Raw genomic sequence first — 16338 nt, 5'->3', positions numbered from 1 at the left:
TGCGTCTGTTGGTTTGTTGTTTTATCTGTCTGTGTATTACCCATCCAATCAAGTCAAGTCTGGTACTCAACCTCGCATGGCATCATCCCCCATTAAAAGATCACACAAGTATCATGCCGGTCGGGTAATAAATCTCATGTACACACCACCACCACAAAAAAACATATCACGGGGTCGGGATGCTAAACTATACCCACCGTTAAAAGCCGCGGGATCCCGGCACTTTTGTTTTTACACACAACACAAAGCTATCAGGCCCCGCTGTTTCCAGTGTTGATCTTAGACGGGTATAACCATGCACTTCTTTGTGTGCCTTACCACCGGTCTCAGACGCCTGAACAAATCACAGTGCGATTAAGTAATGCTGGGAGAACCAGCTATAAGTGGCTACCGGGTGGAAGAACAACATACCACGCATTGATACTATGATTTTAGTGTCAGCAACCACACTTAAGGGACCCTTTTTTGTTTTCTATCATTTTTTTTTCCGTTTTGATTTTGTGTAAACAATAACATTATGAAATAGATGATGTCAATGTGGAACTACAGCATGTACTAATTGACATTGACTTGGGAAGGTTGTCAGGGTCAACTGGAGTAGTGCTATGGGGCAATAGATCTGGTGACAAAGTGGACTTAAGCAAAGTTTGGCTTTGGTAATTGTACCTTAAATATTTTGGTTTTTTTTAAGCCTGTTTTTTTTTTTTCTTCTTCTTTTTGTCATCGCAGCAGGGATGCCTTGTTGGGGATTCCAAGACCAACTATTAAAAGACTGTTTTATTGGGTAATAAAAATCTGAAATTGAAGGCACACCTGAAACAAATTAAACGGGAGAGCGCGTTGGAGAACGATCGATGGGGTTCATTTTCTGCGACTCATTGACCTTTGGGAGGAGTGGTCTTATTAGAGTTTGAACTCAGACCAAGGAAACAAAGATTCAAACCCAGTTTCAAAATAATGGCTGTTACATGTACTTCATGAGTTGTGCATGAAATTCTATCTACTGTATTTGAAGCCAGTTTATAAGTTCTAGTTGAACAGTACAGTTAAGCCTTCGTAGTTACCTCAAAGGAAAAAGCCATGCAAACACAAACTAAATGCCTTGGTGCCCTTACTCTTTCAAGAACGAAGCATACAGGCCTGAACCCTATCAAGATACCTTTTGATTTTCCTTTGTTTCGTAAATGAAAATTGCTGAAGAAGTGAAAAAAAAAACTGTTCAACGTTTCATTGGCAGCAGTGCCAGATGTAGATAAGGAATCATCTCATGTTTTCTAAATACTGAATTAAATAAGTCTAAGTACCCCATCAATAACATTTGAACAGCGTAATTAGACAGCGCTTCAAAGTGGAAAGTCTCTTGGGGTATAACTTACAATTTTAGATTCGAAATAAAAAAGGTTGTACCCCGCCTATGATGTTAGTACAAACGTTCATTACTTCCCAGAAACTGGATCAATTTGGGGGAACTGTTTTTCTTTCATTTCTGTCTACTATTTGTTCGCAAAATTGTGATTAATTTATATTCTTAATGTATGCTTCCTTTTGAACATTATTCAAGTTGTTTGTCATATTCTTTGTGTTTTGAAAGGGAGAGCATCAAGGAATTTTCTCCTTGGTAAAGGGCACCCAACGTATGAGCACTGAGCAGTGTTGTAGCCACGGTGGGCGGTGCTTGGCGAGCCTGCCCAGCAATTTACATTTTTGCCCAGCACTCTGAGCAAAATACATTGTGCCGCCCAGCACAGATTTCAAGATATTGTCCACTCTGCATTGATCTGAGCATCCTTTCTCTATTACTGAGACACAGCTAATGATAAAGAGCATCAACTTTCACAGAGAAAGAGAAGAACACAGTCAAAAGGCCATTCAACTTTAATTGTATGGTCTCATAACATGAACAGTTAAACAGCCACCCCAACACCAACATTTCAGAAGCCTGTATTGCTGCATGTTGTACATGTTCTACAGTCATAACGCAGGGGTGAAATTTGATTTTGAAGTTGTCAATTTGACTTGGTCTGAAAATAAAAAAACTTAGGGATAAACATGTTTTCAAGAAGTACACTAAGTGTGTTATCAGTTTCTATTTTTTATTTATGTAGCCTACATGTACATGTACATGTACATGTATACCAAGTGTTAATGTCTGTGTGAGGATTTGACTATAAAAAAAAATATTTTAAGAAGGATTTGAGAGTTTGCATGGTGGATTATAACCAAAAGAAGTTTGCAGTGACACCATGTGAATGTCTCTTTTTGGGTAGTGTTTAAGTTCTTTAAAAAAAAGAGATATTCATTATGGTATTACAGCAAACCTTTCTTAAAAGTGACTTTCTTCAGTCAGAATAGTAAGCCTATTTCTTTAATACGCAGTGACACACTCACTCCAAACATTGACTACTGCACTAACCATCCTTTGAGTCTGTGCAGGCGTTATTTTTTTTTATTATTAGCATGCCCAGATCTGGGGCCATTCTAAGATGTGATTGACTCAAATTGCTCTTTTGTTGGGGAGGCAAAGGTGGCCGTTGATGTGCTTATTGTGGTCTCGTTGTGCTGCGCTGTCGTGGTGACACCCTGTGACTATTAGACCAATCAAGGGCCTGTTTGTGCGATTGTGACGCCTGCCAAACCTCTACATTCATCCCTCAGTACTCTGAAATGTCCCTCATAGAATGCGGGGAAAACACTGAGTTAATTGCAACCACTTGGCTGAGCGTGTATAACCATAGGGTCTTGGTAATATTGCATACATCTTTTTTATTCTCCTCTTATTTCTACTCGGGGTCTCGGCATCTGTAGACAGCAATCAAATTACTTCAAATTACGGACGGGGAACGCGGACAATGGGGGAATTGATTATGGCATAATTTTGGATTGCGTTTGAATTTGACGTTACTGGAGTCACTAGATTGTAGTCGTTGCAGGTATTTTGTATAGTCACTGAACATCGGAGATAATTGGGGTAAATTGCGGCAGTTAGCGTTTATAGTAACTTGGTGGGTTATTTTGCTGGATGTTGGTGATGCAATTGGATGCAATTATTTAGGGATTATCCACTGTCACCTTGAATTGTCATTATTGTTATTTTTGTCTCGAGTGGGTTCAATAATTAAATAATTTCCTTGAGTTGCAATCAAAAGAAATTGCAGATTTGTTATTGAATAGTTTGCTTCATTGAATGCATTGTTTTGGAACTCAAGTGAAAACTAAATAGCAATGTTGCAGCAATTGCTAAAACACGTACACATAGAAACATACACATTATTAAAGATGCTATGTAAGATTTTTGGCCCCAAACATTTTCGAGCGAATGATATTTCAAAGAGTATCACCCGCTCTAACGAAAAAAGTTACACTTTTACTTTTAATTGTCAGAAACCATGACAAAAATTTAAAACGTTTCTTTTAATACACATAAGAATTGGTCACGTGATATATTGTCAGGATCCCGACAAAAACTAATTTTGAGTACTTTATTTCACTGCTATTAATAATTGGCAGACTTTTTCCAGCAATGGCTCAAATGAAAGCTTGTAACTTTCTCGACCCCAATCAAAATACCTATTGAATTTTAAATCAAAATTTTGGGGTCAAATCGGCCAAATATCTGACATAGCATCTTTAAAGGCAGAGTTTGCCTTTGATAATAAATGACCATAAAAAAACTTACTTGGTAAAGAGTCATTGTTATTGAGAGCTGTTGATATTATAAAACATTGTTATGAAATGACCACCTTAGAAGAGGTAATTTTTAACCAAAAAAGTTGAGTATGAAGATTCGCAGGCATCTGAATCAAGGGTTGGGTATATACAGCCTGTGCTGCCAGTGTGTAGCGCACTAAGCTAAATCAATCACAAGAACCATCTCTGCCCTCACAGGTACCCATTTACCCCCGGGTGATGGGAAGCAATTAACGGCAGTGGACACTATTGGTAATTACTCAAACTAATGATTAGCATAAAACCTTACTTGGTAACGAGTAATGGGGAGAGGTTGATAGTATAAAACATTGTGAGAAACGGCTCCCCCTAAAGTAATGTGTAGTTTTCAAGAAAGAAGTCATTTTCCACGAGACCTTGATTTCGAGACCTTAAATTAGAATTTGAGGTCTCAAATCAAGCATCTGAAAGCACACAACTTCAAGTGACCAGGTGTTTTTTTCCCCCTTCATTATTTCCTTGCAACTTCGACGACAAATTGAGCTCAAGTTTTCACAGGTTTGTTATTTTATGCATATGTTGAGATACAGCAACTGTGAAGGCTAGTCTTTGCAGTTACCTATAGTGTCTTTAAGTGTCTGTCTCAAGAAAGAAAGTGTCATGATAAGGATTGGAACCTATACCCAGATGACTCTGCCATCAGAGCTTGAGTTTGATGCACTAAACCACTTAGCTAAACAAAGCAACAACAAATCTACCAATACCACCAACAACCCAGACTTTGCAAACTTTAAATCAAAAAAGGTGGCTTTTCTGTGCTATCGCTGATCAAAAACTTATTTGTTTGTTTAATATAAAAAAAAACATCCCACTTCACCTGTATAAACTCAGGACCAGTGTATTAATAATTTGTTGAGGTATATGTACTTTCCCATGGTGGTAGATTGAGAGGTTGTTAAATTATTTAGCAATGGCAATGAAATGTCTTTGCCAGCACCAAAATAAATCAATCATGACATTCTGAGAACTTTTTGTTCATTTTTTCTCTGTTTTATCCTCATTCAGCAAACTTTAGCTGGTAGTTTGTTGAAAACGTATAAAAACATGAACCCGGTACCAGTAAATATTCCCCCATTTTTGGGGTCAGGCAAAGAGAATTAACTGAAGTGCGAGTGATGAACTGAGGCAAATGGAATGGAGCAGAAGGTCGTAAACTAAAGTAAATTCTTCTTTTAAAAATGCTGAATGCCTTTTAACCCCAGCATAGTGCATGCCCTTTGTTGTTGAATACATTATAATTAATGGAGTGAGTGTAATGATTGTGGTTAGCAGTTGAGATGTTTTTTTTTTCCTTCTTCTCTCCACACCCTATGGCCATGTTGGTCTGAGATCCTGTCTGCAGTAATTAATAAAGTCAAGTCCCTGTTAGAGGGGCCTGACTGTTCTCCTATCGGCCATTTTTTCTTAGCTCCTGTTTGCAGTAATTAATAAAGTAAGGACATTGTTAAAGGGGCCTGACTGTTTTCCCCAATGGCCATTTTGTCTAAGATACTGTCTGCAGTAATTAATAAAATAAGGATACTGCTTAAGGGGCATGACTGTTTTCCTTATTGCCATTTTGTCTAAGATCCTGTCTACAGTAATATATAAAGTTAAGACATCATTAAAGAGACCCGACTAGAAAAACAACAACAACTTGTTATTAATTATTATTATTTTTTTATTTTTTTAATTTTTTTTTTTGAATTCTTGTTGGTGAGCATCGTGCCTAAAAATGGCTTCTACTTGTACACAAAGAATGTCTTGTTAACTAGCATGGTACAATACAATCTTTGGAGACCATTTATCTGTAGCACCTAATCATTCCTAATGAAGGACACTGACCCCAAGTGTTTTGATAGAAAGATATATTCTGTTTAGTTACCACTTGACCATCTCACCTTTCCCATCACCAATATTTCCCTTTTCCCCCCTCTATTCCTTCTGCGTCTTCAAAGAGTATGTAATTTTAATCATGAACTCCTTGCTTCCCCCTTCCTAGCCGCATCCCAATGATTCCTATTGTAGTCCGTCTCTCTGGCTCTAAAATCCCACTTTAGCACCCGAAGGCGCAACGGAAATGAAAAGTTCAATTTTCCAGCTGAGCGGGTTCCAGAAAAGAAAATGTACCAACTTAAAAAATAAAATATAAAAAAAACTTGAAAAAAAAAAAAAAAAATAACAAAAAAGATTGCCTTTCCTTTCTTCGTTATTTAGCGTACTGTCAATTCTTATGAGTGGTGCTCTGTAAGTCATTTGACATTACTCCCTTTGTCAGAATCAAGCGAGTCCAATTAGCTCGGTGTCCACATGTATAACATGGACCAGTCACTTGTCAGTCTTCCTGGACCAGAAGCCGTTAGTGACTAACGTGGCCGGAAGGTGTACCCCCTCTGTTTTCTTTTATTTGTTTTATATTCAAATTTCTTTCTTTTATCTCTCTCTATGCCTTTTTCTTTTTTGAGGGGGGGGGGGGGGGGCGATGGGTCAAGAGTGCGATGACCTTAAATTTGTTAACATTTTGTGTGTGGTTTTTCATTGTCAGTGATGATGATTTAGGTCAGTGGCCAAATGGTTAGTTCGTTGAACTTGTGCGGACCTCTTGTTGTTGTGCTGCCATCGTTTGGTTCCATGTGTGCTCAACAGCAGTATTAAAGGCAGTGGACACTAGTGGTAGTTGTCAAAGACCAGTCTTCTCACTTGGTGTATCTCAACATATGCATAAAATAACAAATTGATCGCCTAAGTTGCGAAATAACTATGAAAGAAAAAACACACTTGTCACGCGAAGTTGTGTGCGTTTAGATGGTTGATTTTGATACCTCAAGTTCTAAATCTGAGATCGCAAAATCAAATTTGTGGAAAATTACTTCTTTCTCGGAAACTATGGCCATTCAGAGGGAGCCGTTTCTCACAATGTTTTATACTATCAACCTCTCCCCATTACTTGTCACCTAGTAAGGTTTTATGCCAGTAATTATTTTGAGTATTTACCAATAGTGTCCACTGCATTTAAGACACATGAGCTGAAAAATCTCTCTTGATTTGTTTATTTGTTTCAGACAAGTTCAAGTTGAATATTTTTGTAACATTACTACAAAATGGCTACCTTGTTTGTTACTTTGATGGCTTTCCTTTGTTTTCCAACCTTGGTTGGGAAACAAACTTGGGCTGTGACGTTGCTATAGATGTGTACATAATGTAAATGTTGTACAGCACTCGCACAGGCATGTCTCCCATGACCATATGGCCTGAAGTGGCGGGGTACTAGACTTGGCATATATAAGGCTGAGTAAAAAAAGAAACATGTTTAGCGTCCCTGCTCGCTTCCTTTTTAGAGGCCGTTTTATTTTTTATTTTTATTTATTTTTTTATTTTTATTTTTTAAGCACATTTTTATTTTTGTTATTCTATTTTTTATGAAAAAATGATTATTTAAATGATCTCAGCTAAAACAATCCGAATATCTTGTCTGAATGTCTTGTCCTAAATGTTTTATTTATGTATTGTGTGTTTGAGCAGTAGAAAAAAGCAATGGACATTTGACATTTTAAAAAGAATAGCGGCCATCTTGAAATAATAATAAAAAATAAAAAGCCCCTCCTCCTTCCTTTTTTTGAGAAACCCTGACGCTAAACATGTTTCTTTTTTTACTCGGCCTAAAGTAAAAGTATTCCATTCCTGAGTTCTGATGACCACCCATTAAGATTTGTCAGAAGCAATCACGGTTGTGCGCTGGCTATACCACCCCTCCTGCTGTGGCCAGTCCTTTGGCACTAATGGAGGGGATTCAGGAACATCAGCCGGCCAGGGCTTGTCTGTTACGCTTGCTGACGCTTAGTTTTGGAGTATGTCAGGGGCCCTCACCAAGACTCCGAAGTGGAGAGGGGAGGGCGATGCTGAGAGCAGGATGGAGTCACTCTGGAGCATCTGGGTCTCCCGTTGGAGCCAGTCATGGAAACTCCTCGCTCTGAAAGCGAATGATAAAGGAGTCTTGAAGACAGAAACTTGGTTGTTGTGTTTTTTTAGGATGACATCTGGTCGGACAATTGGATGTGATAATGCGAGGAGCTGATGATACATAAATGTTTTTTTTTTTGTCTGCTGCAATGTTACTGCACTAACATGTTCTTTGCTATACAGTTTTTTTACTGTTTGTTGTTGGGGCAGTACTGTACACACATATGTACATTAGGCGGTAGTCTACAGCTTGGGTCATAATTTCAAGTTTACTTTTTATTTTTCCAAGTTATAAACTGATCCCAGGCTGTATGGCAGCTGACGTTTGTATGGCTTCTGACTGGCACCCCTGAAAAAATATATTGACAAAATAAGAAGACTGGCAACATAGGGCTGATGTAGATAGCCCAGTAGGTAAAGCACCAGCGCATTAAACCGGAAGTCATTGGTTCGAATCCCGCTGTAGTCAATTTATTTTGTTCAACCCAAAACTAAGTAATAAAATGGCTTACATGTCGTGCACATGTAAGTAGCTAGCTTTTGAAGTTCTCATGGAAATAAACAAGTGTTCCAAGAAATAAATGGAAAAAAAAGAGACGCAAGAAATATGGCACATGTGTTTCATATTAGTACCACGTTGCCTGGAGCATTGCCATGCTTTACTCTGCACTTGTCTGTATGCAGACCCTAATAAGGTTGAGAGGAAAACAGACTGTTCTTATGGTAACAGTCTCGCCGTGAGAATAGTAACAACAGGAGCAACCTAAATGGAATTGAACATTGAGGGCAGCAAATCCCTGAAGGTCAATTGACACTTTAGTACACTTAGTTATTTACACTCGGTCGAATCATTGAATTTGAGAATAAGCTCGTCAAAAGTGAACGTTCACAGGACGATGTTCTTTGAGTCTTCACAGTCCAGTCTTGCCTCAGCTACGAATTCCAGTCCTTAATGCATAATGTCACGCCCGATAATCTCATCGCATCACCGGCCCCCCAGCTTGGGTTTCCTCCAGAGCGGCATGGGGCCCACTCCGCCGAAATTACCTAAGTGATTGGTCATAGAACCCACCAATTACCTCCATTCCTGATGATACACTTCGCTGGTGCCGTCATCTCTCGCTGAGTCGACTGCCGTCCGATGCACTCAGACTCGCGGAGAGTTAGGAATGAGGACGCGGAGCTAGCTGCGGTGGGTCCCTCTTCCACCCCGCTGGGCGAGACCCATTTGAGAAAGAGCAGAGAGTTATGTTTTTAAGAGGGAAGAAGAATTCTTGACAGGAGTTGTGATGGGCGAGGAGGATATGAGCATTTGCCGAGGACGTCATTGACCCTGGGAGTTTAACTCAGAGTGATGGGTCGTAGGACGACAGGGAATTGGAGACAGAAAAATCGGGAGAGTCAGTGACGTGAGTTTTAGGGGAAACGTTTGTCCTGGTATTCGGCCCTGGTGGGGGTACCAGTCGTATCGGTGGAAGAGGTCAAAATCCTGAGGTTTAAAAGGCCGAGGGGAGATTGTGTTTTAGCTGGAGGCTGGGAACAAAGTGGAATTAGTGTTGAACATTTGGGAGTGGAAGCTGTGGGGCACAGTTTGAAGTCTTGCAGCTGGGCGATGGCTTCTTGAAGGGGATTCTTGTTGGTTGTGTTTTTAGTTGGTAGTTTTTGTTGTCGCTCTTGTCAGAAATGGGTATCGGACCTCGGAGCTGTATATTGTAATAAGTTAATCAAACCGGAGATGTTTATCGTTCAATCAAGCAGCGCTTACAGACTTCTTATACTTTACAAGCATTAAGAATCTTATTGACATAAATCTGTATTTCAATTTGTGTTGACTAATAATGTGACTTTAGGGTGCAGATTCAAGTGTTTTTATTATTTATCCCTTGTCGGTGAAATTCAATCATATCCAGAAATGTCTCGAGATTTTGTTGACATTTCTTTACAGGCGAAATTGTAGTGCGATCAAGTTGCATTGTGTGTGTGCTCAGTACTGCGGATTCAATATTGGATAAATTATTCAGACCACCAATGACGGAATCAATCCCCCCCTCCCCCTTTTCCCTCAAATCTCTGGCCATAAGTGAGGGCAGCATTCAAACAGACACTACATACATTTCAAAAATTACTTTTTAGACTTTTGCAAAAACTTAGTCAAGTTTTCTTGATCCTTTTTGAGGTGTCTTGGCAGAGTGGTCTACGGCGGTGGAACTTAAAAGTTTGGTAATTTACAGAATGTCGGTTTGAATCCTGGACAGGGCCTCTTTTCATAGAGCTGCTGAACCAGACAACACTGCTAAGTAAGAATGGGTATGATACCAGTCACATTATTGTGCATGTGACATGGTATTTTGGCTGGTAACTTTATTCCGGTAAGCACATTTTGGTTGTGCTTAGCTGCTTTCTGTACTTAAGCAGCTCTATGAAATTGGGCCATGGTCAGTCGCTACACTTTTGTCCTCGAGCAAGGCACTTTTGTCATAGTTGCTTCTCTCCACACAGGAGTACAAATGGGTAGCGGTGATAGCTGGAGAGTATCATGCGATGGACTGGCATCCTGTTTAGGGGGAAGAGAAATATTCTCAGTCATTTAATGCCAAGGAAACTGGATATAAACTCCGGGCTGATGAGCCATAATATTGGCTCGGGACAGACTTTACTTCTCATTCAACTTCTTGATACCCATCTCTAATCTAAACGCAATTTGACTTTTCTAGGAAATGCCTTTCTATAATATTTTGTGTTTTGTTCTTTCTTTGCCTATGCAGGAGTTCCTCCAAGGTGATGCCAGTAAAGCTAAGAACGCAATGGGATGGCAGCCCAAGACTCTGTTTAAGGTAAAATTTACCCCCGTATCTCCCCGTCTGTTTCTATACAGTGCAATCCTACTGGGCCCAATTCCACTGAGCTGCTAAGCACAAACATTTGCTTAGCATAAAATTTCTTCCTTGACAAAAACAGGATTACCAACCAAATTTCAATGTCTTGCATATTGCTTGTTGCTGGTATTCAGCTGGTGTTTGCTTAACCTGAAAAACACGTGTAAATTTGGTTGTCAATCCTGTTTTTATAAAGGAAGAAATTTCATGTTAAGCGAATTTTGGTGCTTAGCAGCTCTATGAAATTGGCCTCTGGTTTTGTTAGGTCTGCCCTTCACTCTCTCTGATTCTGCAGAGAGTTCCCTGAAAACAAGAAAATCTCTCCATGTTTGTATGAACACATTTGAAAATCATGGCTAATATCGTTGAAGCCCCCCATGAGCGTCACTGCATGACGGACCTGAGCACTGTATAAGAAGCCACTATTAATGTTATTGTGCTACCTGTATTTTAGATGGTCTAGCAGTTTACAGCATTTTTTTTTATTTTTAAGGCGTACCCAAGACTATCTGCTTAATACTTCCCACATGCAGCCAGTGTTTGTGGGAAAGTTGTGTCTTGCTTTTGTATGTTAACATGTCATTCTGTTTCTCTGTATCTCTTACAATGTATTTCTCTGATTGCAAAATGTATTGAAATTGTTTACTTTTCAAGATGCACAACAGCACACTATTGTGTTTGTGTGTTGTATAATACAATGTATTATGCGTACTTCATGTATTATAACTTTGGCTTACTTTTTAACTGTGTTTTGTTACACCCCACTGCTGTATATGCATATAAACACTTTATATTGATGATTGTTTGCTTTTATGATGTGAAGGTTTTCCTCTTTTGCATTTGTTCAAACCTGTTTTTGCATATTATGTTCAAAATGTTCTGATTAACTTCATTTGTATCTGTGTCATTGATATGTGATTCAATGGCACTGTTTTGAGATTACGATTGGAAATGTTCCAAGTTCATTGTGTGTGACTTTTGGAGAAATGAAGTTTAATTTGTGATTAATTTAATTTTGTTTGTGCTATTTCTTTCAGGATATGCAATGACTTGAGAATTGCATTTTTTTACTCACTCTGTTTGTTTTATTTATAGATGTGACATTTCCCCCCTATTATTTAATTGTTGTTCTGTTGAGAAAATCCTCCTTCAGCCTGTACTTATAATCAATGTTTAATGTAGTCAATAGTCTTTAATAATACTTCAACTTATGCAATATTTTATGTCTGACATGTCTTACTAAAATAGCTTTTTATGAGGCCTACTGTGTATTGTACTTTATTTTTTTCGAATCTACCAGTAACAATAAATTTATTACCTAGTTGACTGTAGATTCTTTATGACTCTAAAGTTTACTCTAGATTTGTTTAAGTCCAAAGAAAACTGTTCAATTGGGGTACAACAAATATACAAAAATGTTCATTAAATTAAGTTACAGTGGGAACATTTGTAGCAAAGATATATTTAAAAAAAAAAAAAAAAAAAAAAAAAAAAAAACTCGTTTTGTAGGAAAGTCGTTTAACTTTTGATATTTTATGTAGGCCTATAATATAATCAATTAATAGATGAAATCAATTGTTTTTGGGAAACAGTTTTAGTAAAAGTTTAAGTGGTTATTTATGCATTCATTCTCCTTAGTATAAACTTGTTTTTGAATAATTCATGGGTCATAAAAAACTGGACTCATTTTGTAATTTGTATAAACATTTTCAGTTTGATTCCTCACCTCTTATCCTCTCTCACACTTCGCATCTTCTATCTTTCCCTCCCCAGGATCTGGTTGTTGAGATGGTGAAGTCCGACATCAAGCTCATGCAAGGCAATCCAACCGCTTAAACTAGGCTTTGGGTACAAGTCAGTCAAGTCTGGGTTGGACTACTTCCCAGTCTTCATCAAGTGCCTTCATAAGAAGTCGTTAGTTGTAGCGTCTAGTTAAAATCGCAATCCTTGTTATACTTCAGAATTTCTTTATTTTTTCATTTGTATTTTTTTTTTTTTACTGTAGAGAGAATGAAATCCATTTTCTAATGAGCGTTTGTAGGAGTTTCATATTAGTTGAAATATTGCTGTCCGCATTTGGAATGATTTATTTGTTAACATTGGAGACCGCTTAAGTATTTTCCATGCACCCAGGCTTCGGCTTTGGCAATCGCTATGGCTTCACATCCCTACAAGCCCCATACCTTAAGCATGTACATAAATACCTGAAGCCTGTACTTATGGCCAAAGACCTGAAACCTGAACCTAAAGCCCCAAACTTGAATCCTGTACTTAAAGACCTGAAGCTTGTCCCTGAAGTCCAGTACCTGAAGCATGGTCTTATATATAGCCCCAGTACCTGAAGCCTGAACCTTAAGCTCCAGACCTGAAGCCTGTACTTAAAGACCCAGATCTGAAGCCTGTACTTAAAGCTCCAGACCTGAAGCCTGTACTTCAAGCTTCAAGACCTGAAGCCTAAACCTAAAGCTTTAGACCTGAAGCCTGTACTTCAAACCCCAAGACCTTAGGCCTAAGCTTAAAGCTTCAGACCTGAAGCCTGTCCCCAAAGCCCCAGACCTGAAGCCTGTAGGTAAAGCCTAAACTGAAGCCTGAACTGAGAGGCCCTGATCTGAAGCCCGTACCTAAAGCCACAGACCTGAAGCCTGTACCCAAAGCCCCAGACCTGAAGCCTGTACTTAAAGCCCAGACCTGAAGCCTGTACCCAAAACCCAATACCTGAAGCCTGTACTTAAAGCCCAGACCTGAAGCATGTAGGTAAAGCCTCAGACCTGAAGCCTGAACTTAGCGGCCCAGATCTGAAGCATGTTCCCAAAGCCCCAGACCTGAAGCCTTGAAACCCCAGGGCTGGAGCTGAAGCTGAAGCTAAAGCAAAAGTCATGATTCTGAAAAGGCCCTAAACAATTTTTGTTTTTTTTAAATGATATTTGCATTCTCAAAAGAATCATTCCAAGTTCATTGGACTTTTGACACATTTACCTTAAGTGTTTTATTTTCTAATTGATAAGTTGTTTTTATACCTGCGTGCTTTCTTAACTAAGGCTTCCATGTAATTATAGGCTCAGAACGCTTGAGCAAGGGGGACCAAGAAATGGGAAGTGGGAACCAAGGAATGGGAAGGAGGGATTATGGTATTAAAATTAGGGAAGGGCAAACATAATGCTTCCGTCCTACCAGCCTAATGCATGAGTTTGCTTGTGGTGTCCTTGTACCACTCTGTGAGAAGGAAGTAGGTACTTGGGCAAACCAAGGGTCGGGAAGTTGGTACCAATGGATGAAGAGCAGGAACCGGGGGTTGGGAATGGGGTAATGTTGAGGGAAGGGCATACATAATGTTTCCATCCCAACAGCCTATTGCATTTGCTTTCCTGAGGTGTCCTTGTTGTACCACTTTGTGAGATGGAAGTGGGTACCAGGGGGAACCAAGGGTCAGGAAGTGGGTACCAATGGATGGAGAGTGGGAATCGAGGGTTGGGAAGGGGGTAATCCTGAGGGAAGTGCATACGTAATGTTTCCCTTCCACCAGCCTGTTGCATGTGTTTTCTTGGGGGTGTTCTTGTTGTACCCCTTTGTGAGATGGAAGTGGGTACCAGGGGGAACCAAGAGTTGGGAAGTGGGTACCAATGGATGGAGAGTTGGAACCGAGGGTTGGGAAGGGGGTAATCTTGAGGGAAGTGCATACGTAATGTTTCCCTTCCACCAGCCTAATGCATGTGTTTTCTTGTGGTGTTCTTGTTGTACCCCTTTGTGTTAGTTTGAAAGCATACTCATCAAAGCTTCACCAGCCTAATGCATGTGTTTTCTTGGGGTGTTCTTGTTGTACCCCTTTGTGCGATGGAAGTCGGTACAAGGAGAAACCAAAATGGAGAGCAGGAATCGAAGTTAGGGAAGGGGGTAATCCTGAGGGCTTCCACTAGCCTAATGCATTTGTTTTCATGTGGTGTCCTTGTTGTACCCCTTTGTGAGATGGAAGTGGGTACCAGGGGGAACCAAGGGTCGGGAACTGTGTACCAATGGATGGAGAGCAGAAATCGAGGGTTGGGAAGGGGGTAATCCTGAGATACGTAATGTTTCCCTTCCACCAGCCTAATGCATGTGTTTTCTTGGGGGGTTCTTGTTGTACCCCTTTGTGTTAGTTTGAAAGCATACTCATCAAAGCTTCATGTAAAAACGAAGGACACAATGAAATGATAGATAATCATGATTATCTATTAACGAAGATTTTATTAACCACAGTTTTATTTTGCTACACTTCCTAACACCACCTACAATTCCACCTTGGCATTTTTTTTTTGCCTGGGATTTGGTGCTTTTTATAAGTTTTTTTTTGTATACTGGTTACCATCGCAAGTCAGCTAAACATTTGAAACTGTTTCTTCCAAAGATGGAGTGCAAACAATGTAGTAAAGTGTTTACTAGGTGCGCTGCTTTAAATTGATAAAAAATTGATGTATATTAGATTATAATAAAAATGCAGATATACTTTTGATACTATGTTTTCTACTTATACATTACACATGAAGTTCAGTATCACTTGCTGGGTGTACTTTTTCCAGTCTTGTCGCCCTGACTTCAGTGTTCGAAAGGTCAATACTTGTGAGAATGCATGTTTGTGTGGGTTTTAAACAATAAAGCAATAAACCACAAAGGAAAATGGCGGGTTAGTTAAAATAAATTCTGGGCTGAAAAATAAAAAAATAAACAACATTTTGTGGATAGATGGGTCTATCATGTTATGGTCGCTTTGAAGAGGTTCTGATTCTAAACAAGGTTGCCACCAAAATGAAATGTTGTGGTTCACCCAAAATGTTTGTAACAGCATTCAATGTATTAATTTTGTATTCAAATGGATTCAGGTGTTTGTTTTAAGACTATCCTGTTTGGCATGGCACAAGTTTTCAATATGTTTTTTTCTTCTTTCTTTTTTCTTGTTTAAAATGTTCAAATACTTGCGTGCTCCACCAACAGGGTGGGAAGTTACCTTGTTTTCTTATCAATGATAAATTATATTACAAACACCTTTTATTTAGTGGATCAGAAAATATATTTTGCTAAGGTGAAAGGGTATTTATGTATATTTATTGAAATGAAGTATGTATATGTTAGACTTTATAGATGTTTTATTTTAGTATTATGAGGCGCGGACAAATGGTTAAAAAAAAAACACATTCGGTCACATTGTAGTGGTTTTATATTTTTGTTAGAATTTGCACCTGAATTTATATATACACATTTAGTTTAGGGTTATAGTTTTTACAATTTGAGGGTGATTGGTAATTTCGTTAAATTGGGTAAATGTTCATGTTTTCCGGAGTGGAGTTTAAATAATTATATCAACTAAACAAATTGATTCCTTGTTTTGTTAAAGCATTATGTGGAGTAGACTCAAACAAATTGAGTTTGGGTCGCAGACGTCTGTTTTTCGTAACATAATTAGACATCACTTTGCCCTTTTTAAGGAAAAAGAATCAAACTTGTATTAAAAAACTGAGAGCTGATCAAGGGAAGAATGAGTTTTCCGTTTTGTTATTATCTCCAATTATTGGTTAGCTACAGAAGATTGCGGTTTCAAGGCCGAGACGAACGTCTTCGTTTCTTTAACGTGTCGCTGTCTAACATCAACAATGTAAAATGTAAAGCGCGCCCTCTCGTTTCTTCTAAGGTAGGCGGTGTTTAACGTGAGGTAAAATACGTGTAGATGACGCTTGTGTTTCATATTTTAGTGTTGTGCTGAAGATGGTAGAGATGTCTGTAATGTTTATTTAGGTCTGCATTTATTACTCGAAGGCGAGTAAAGTTT

The 16338-nt window shown here is 38.9% G+C and overlaps 1 protein-coding gene across 1 annotated transcript in view; it reads left to right on the top strand.

The window, feature by feature from the left end:
* LOC139934823 (GDP-mannose 4,6 dehydratase-like) overlaps positions 1-16067 on the top strand; it is a 94415-nt gene extending 78348 nt beyond the window's left edge. The window contains exons 10-11 of the mRNA XM_071929226.1: positions 10431-10499; positions 12315-16067. Coding sequence (XP_071785327.1) covers positions 10431-10499; positions 12315-12377 — 132 coding nt within the window. The 3' untranslated portion in view covers positions 12378-16067. The remainder of the gene's footprint in view (positions 1-10430; positions 10500-12314) is intronic.
* Positions 16068-16338: the final 271 nt, after the last annotated feature.

This window comes from Asterias amurensis, chromosome 3 (genome assembly GCF_032118995.1).
Source record: "Asterias amurensis chromosome 3, ASM3211899v1".
Taxonomy (NCBI): domain Eukaryota; kingdom Metazoa; phylum Echinodermata; class Asteroidea; order Forcipulatida; family Asteriidae; genus Asterias; species Asterias amurensis.
The sequence above is the reverse complement of the archived record's forward strand: the minus strand, read 5'-3'. Positions and strand labels throughout refer to the sequence as shown.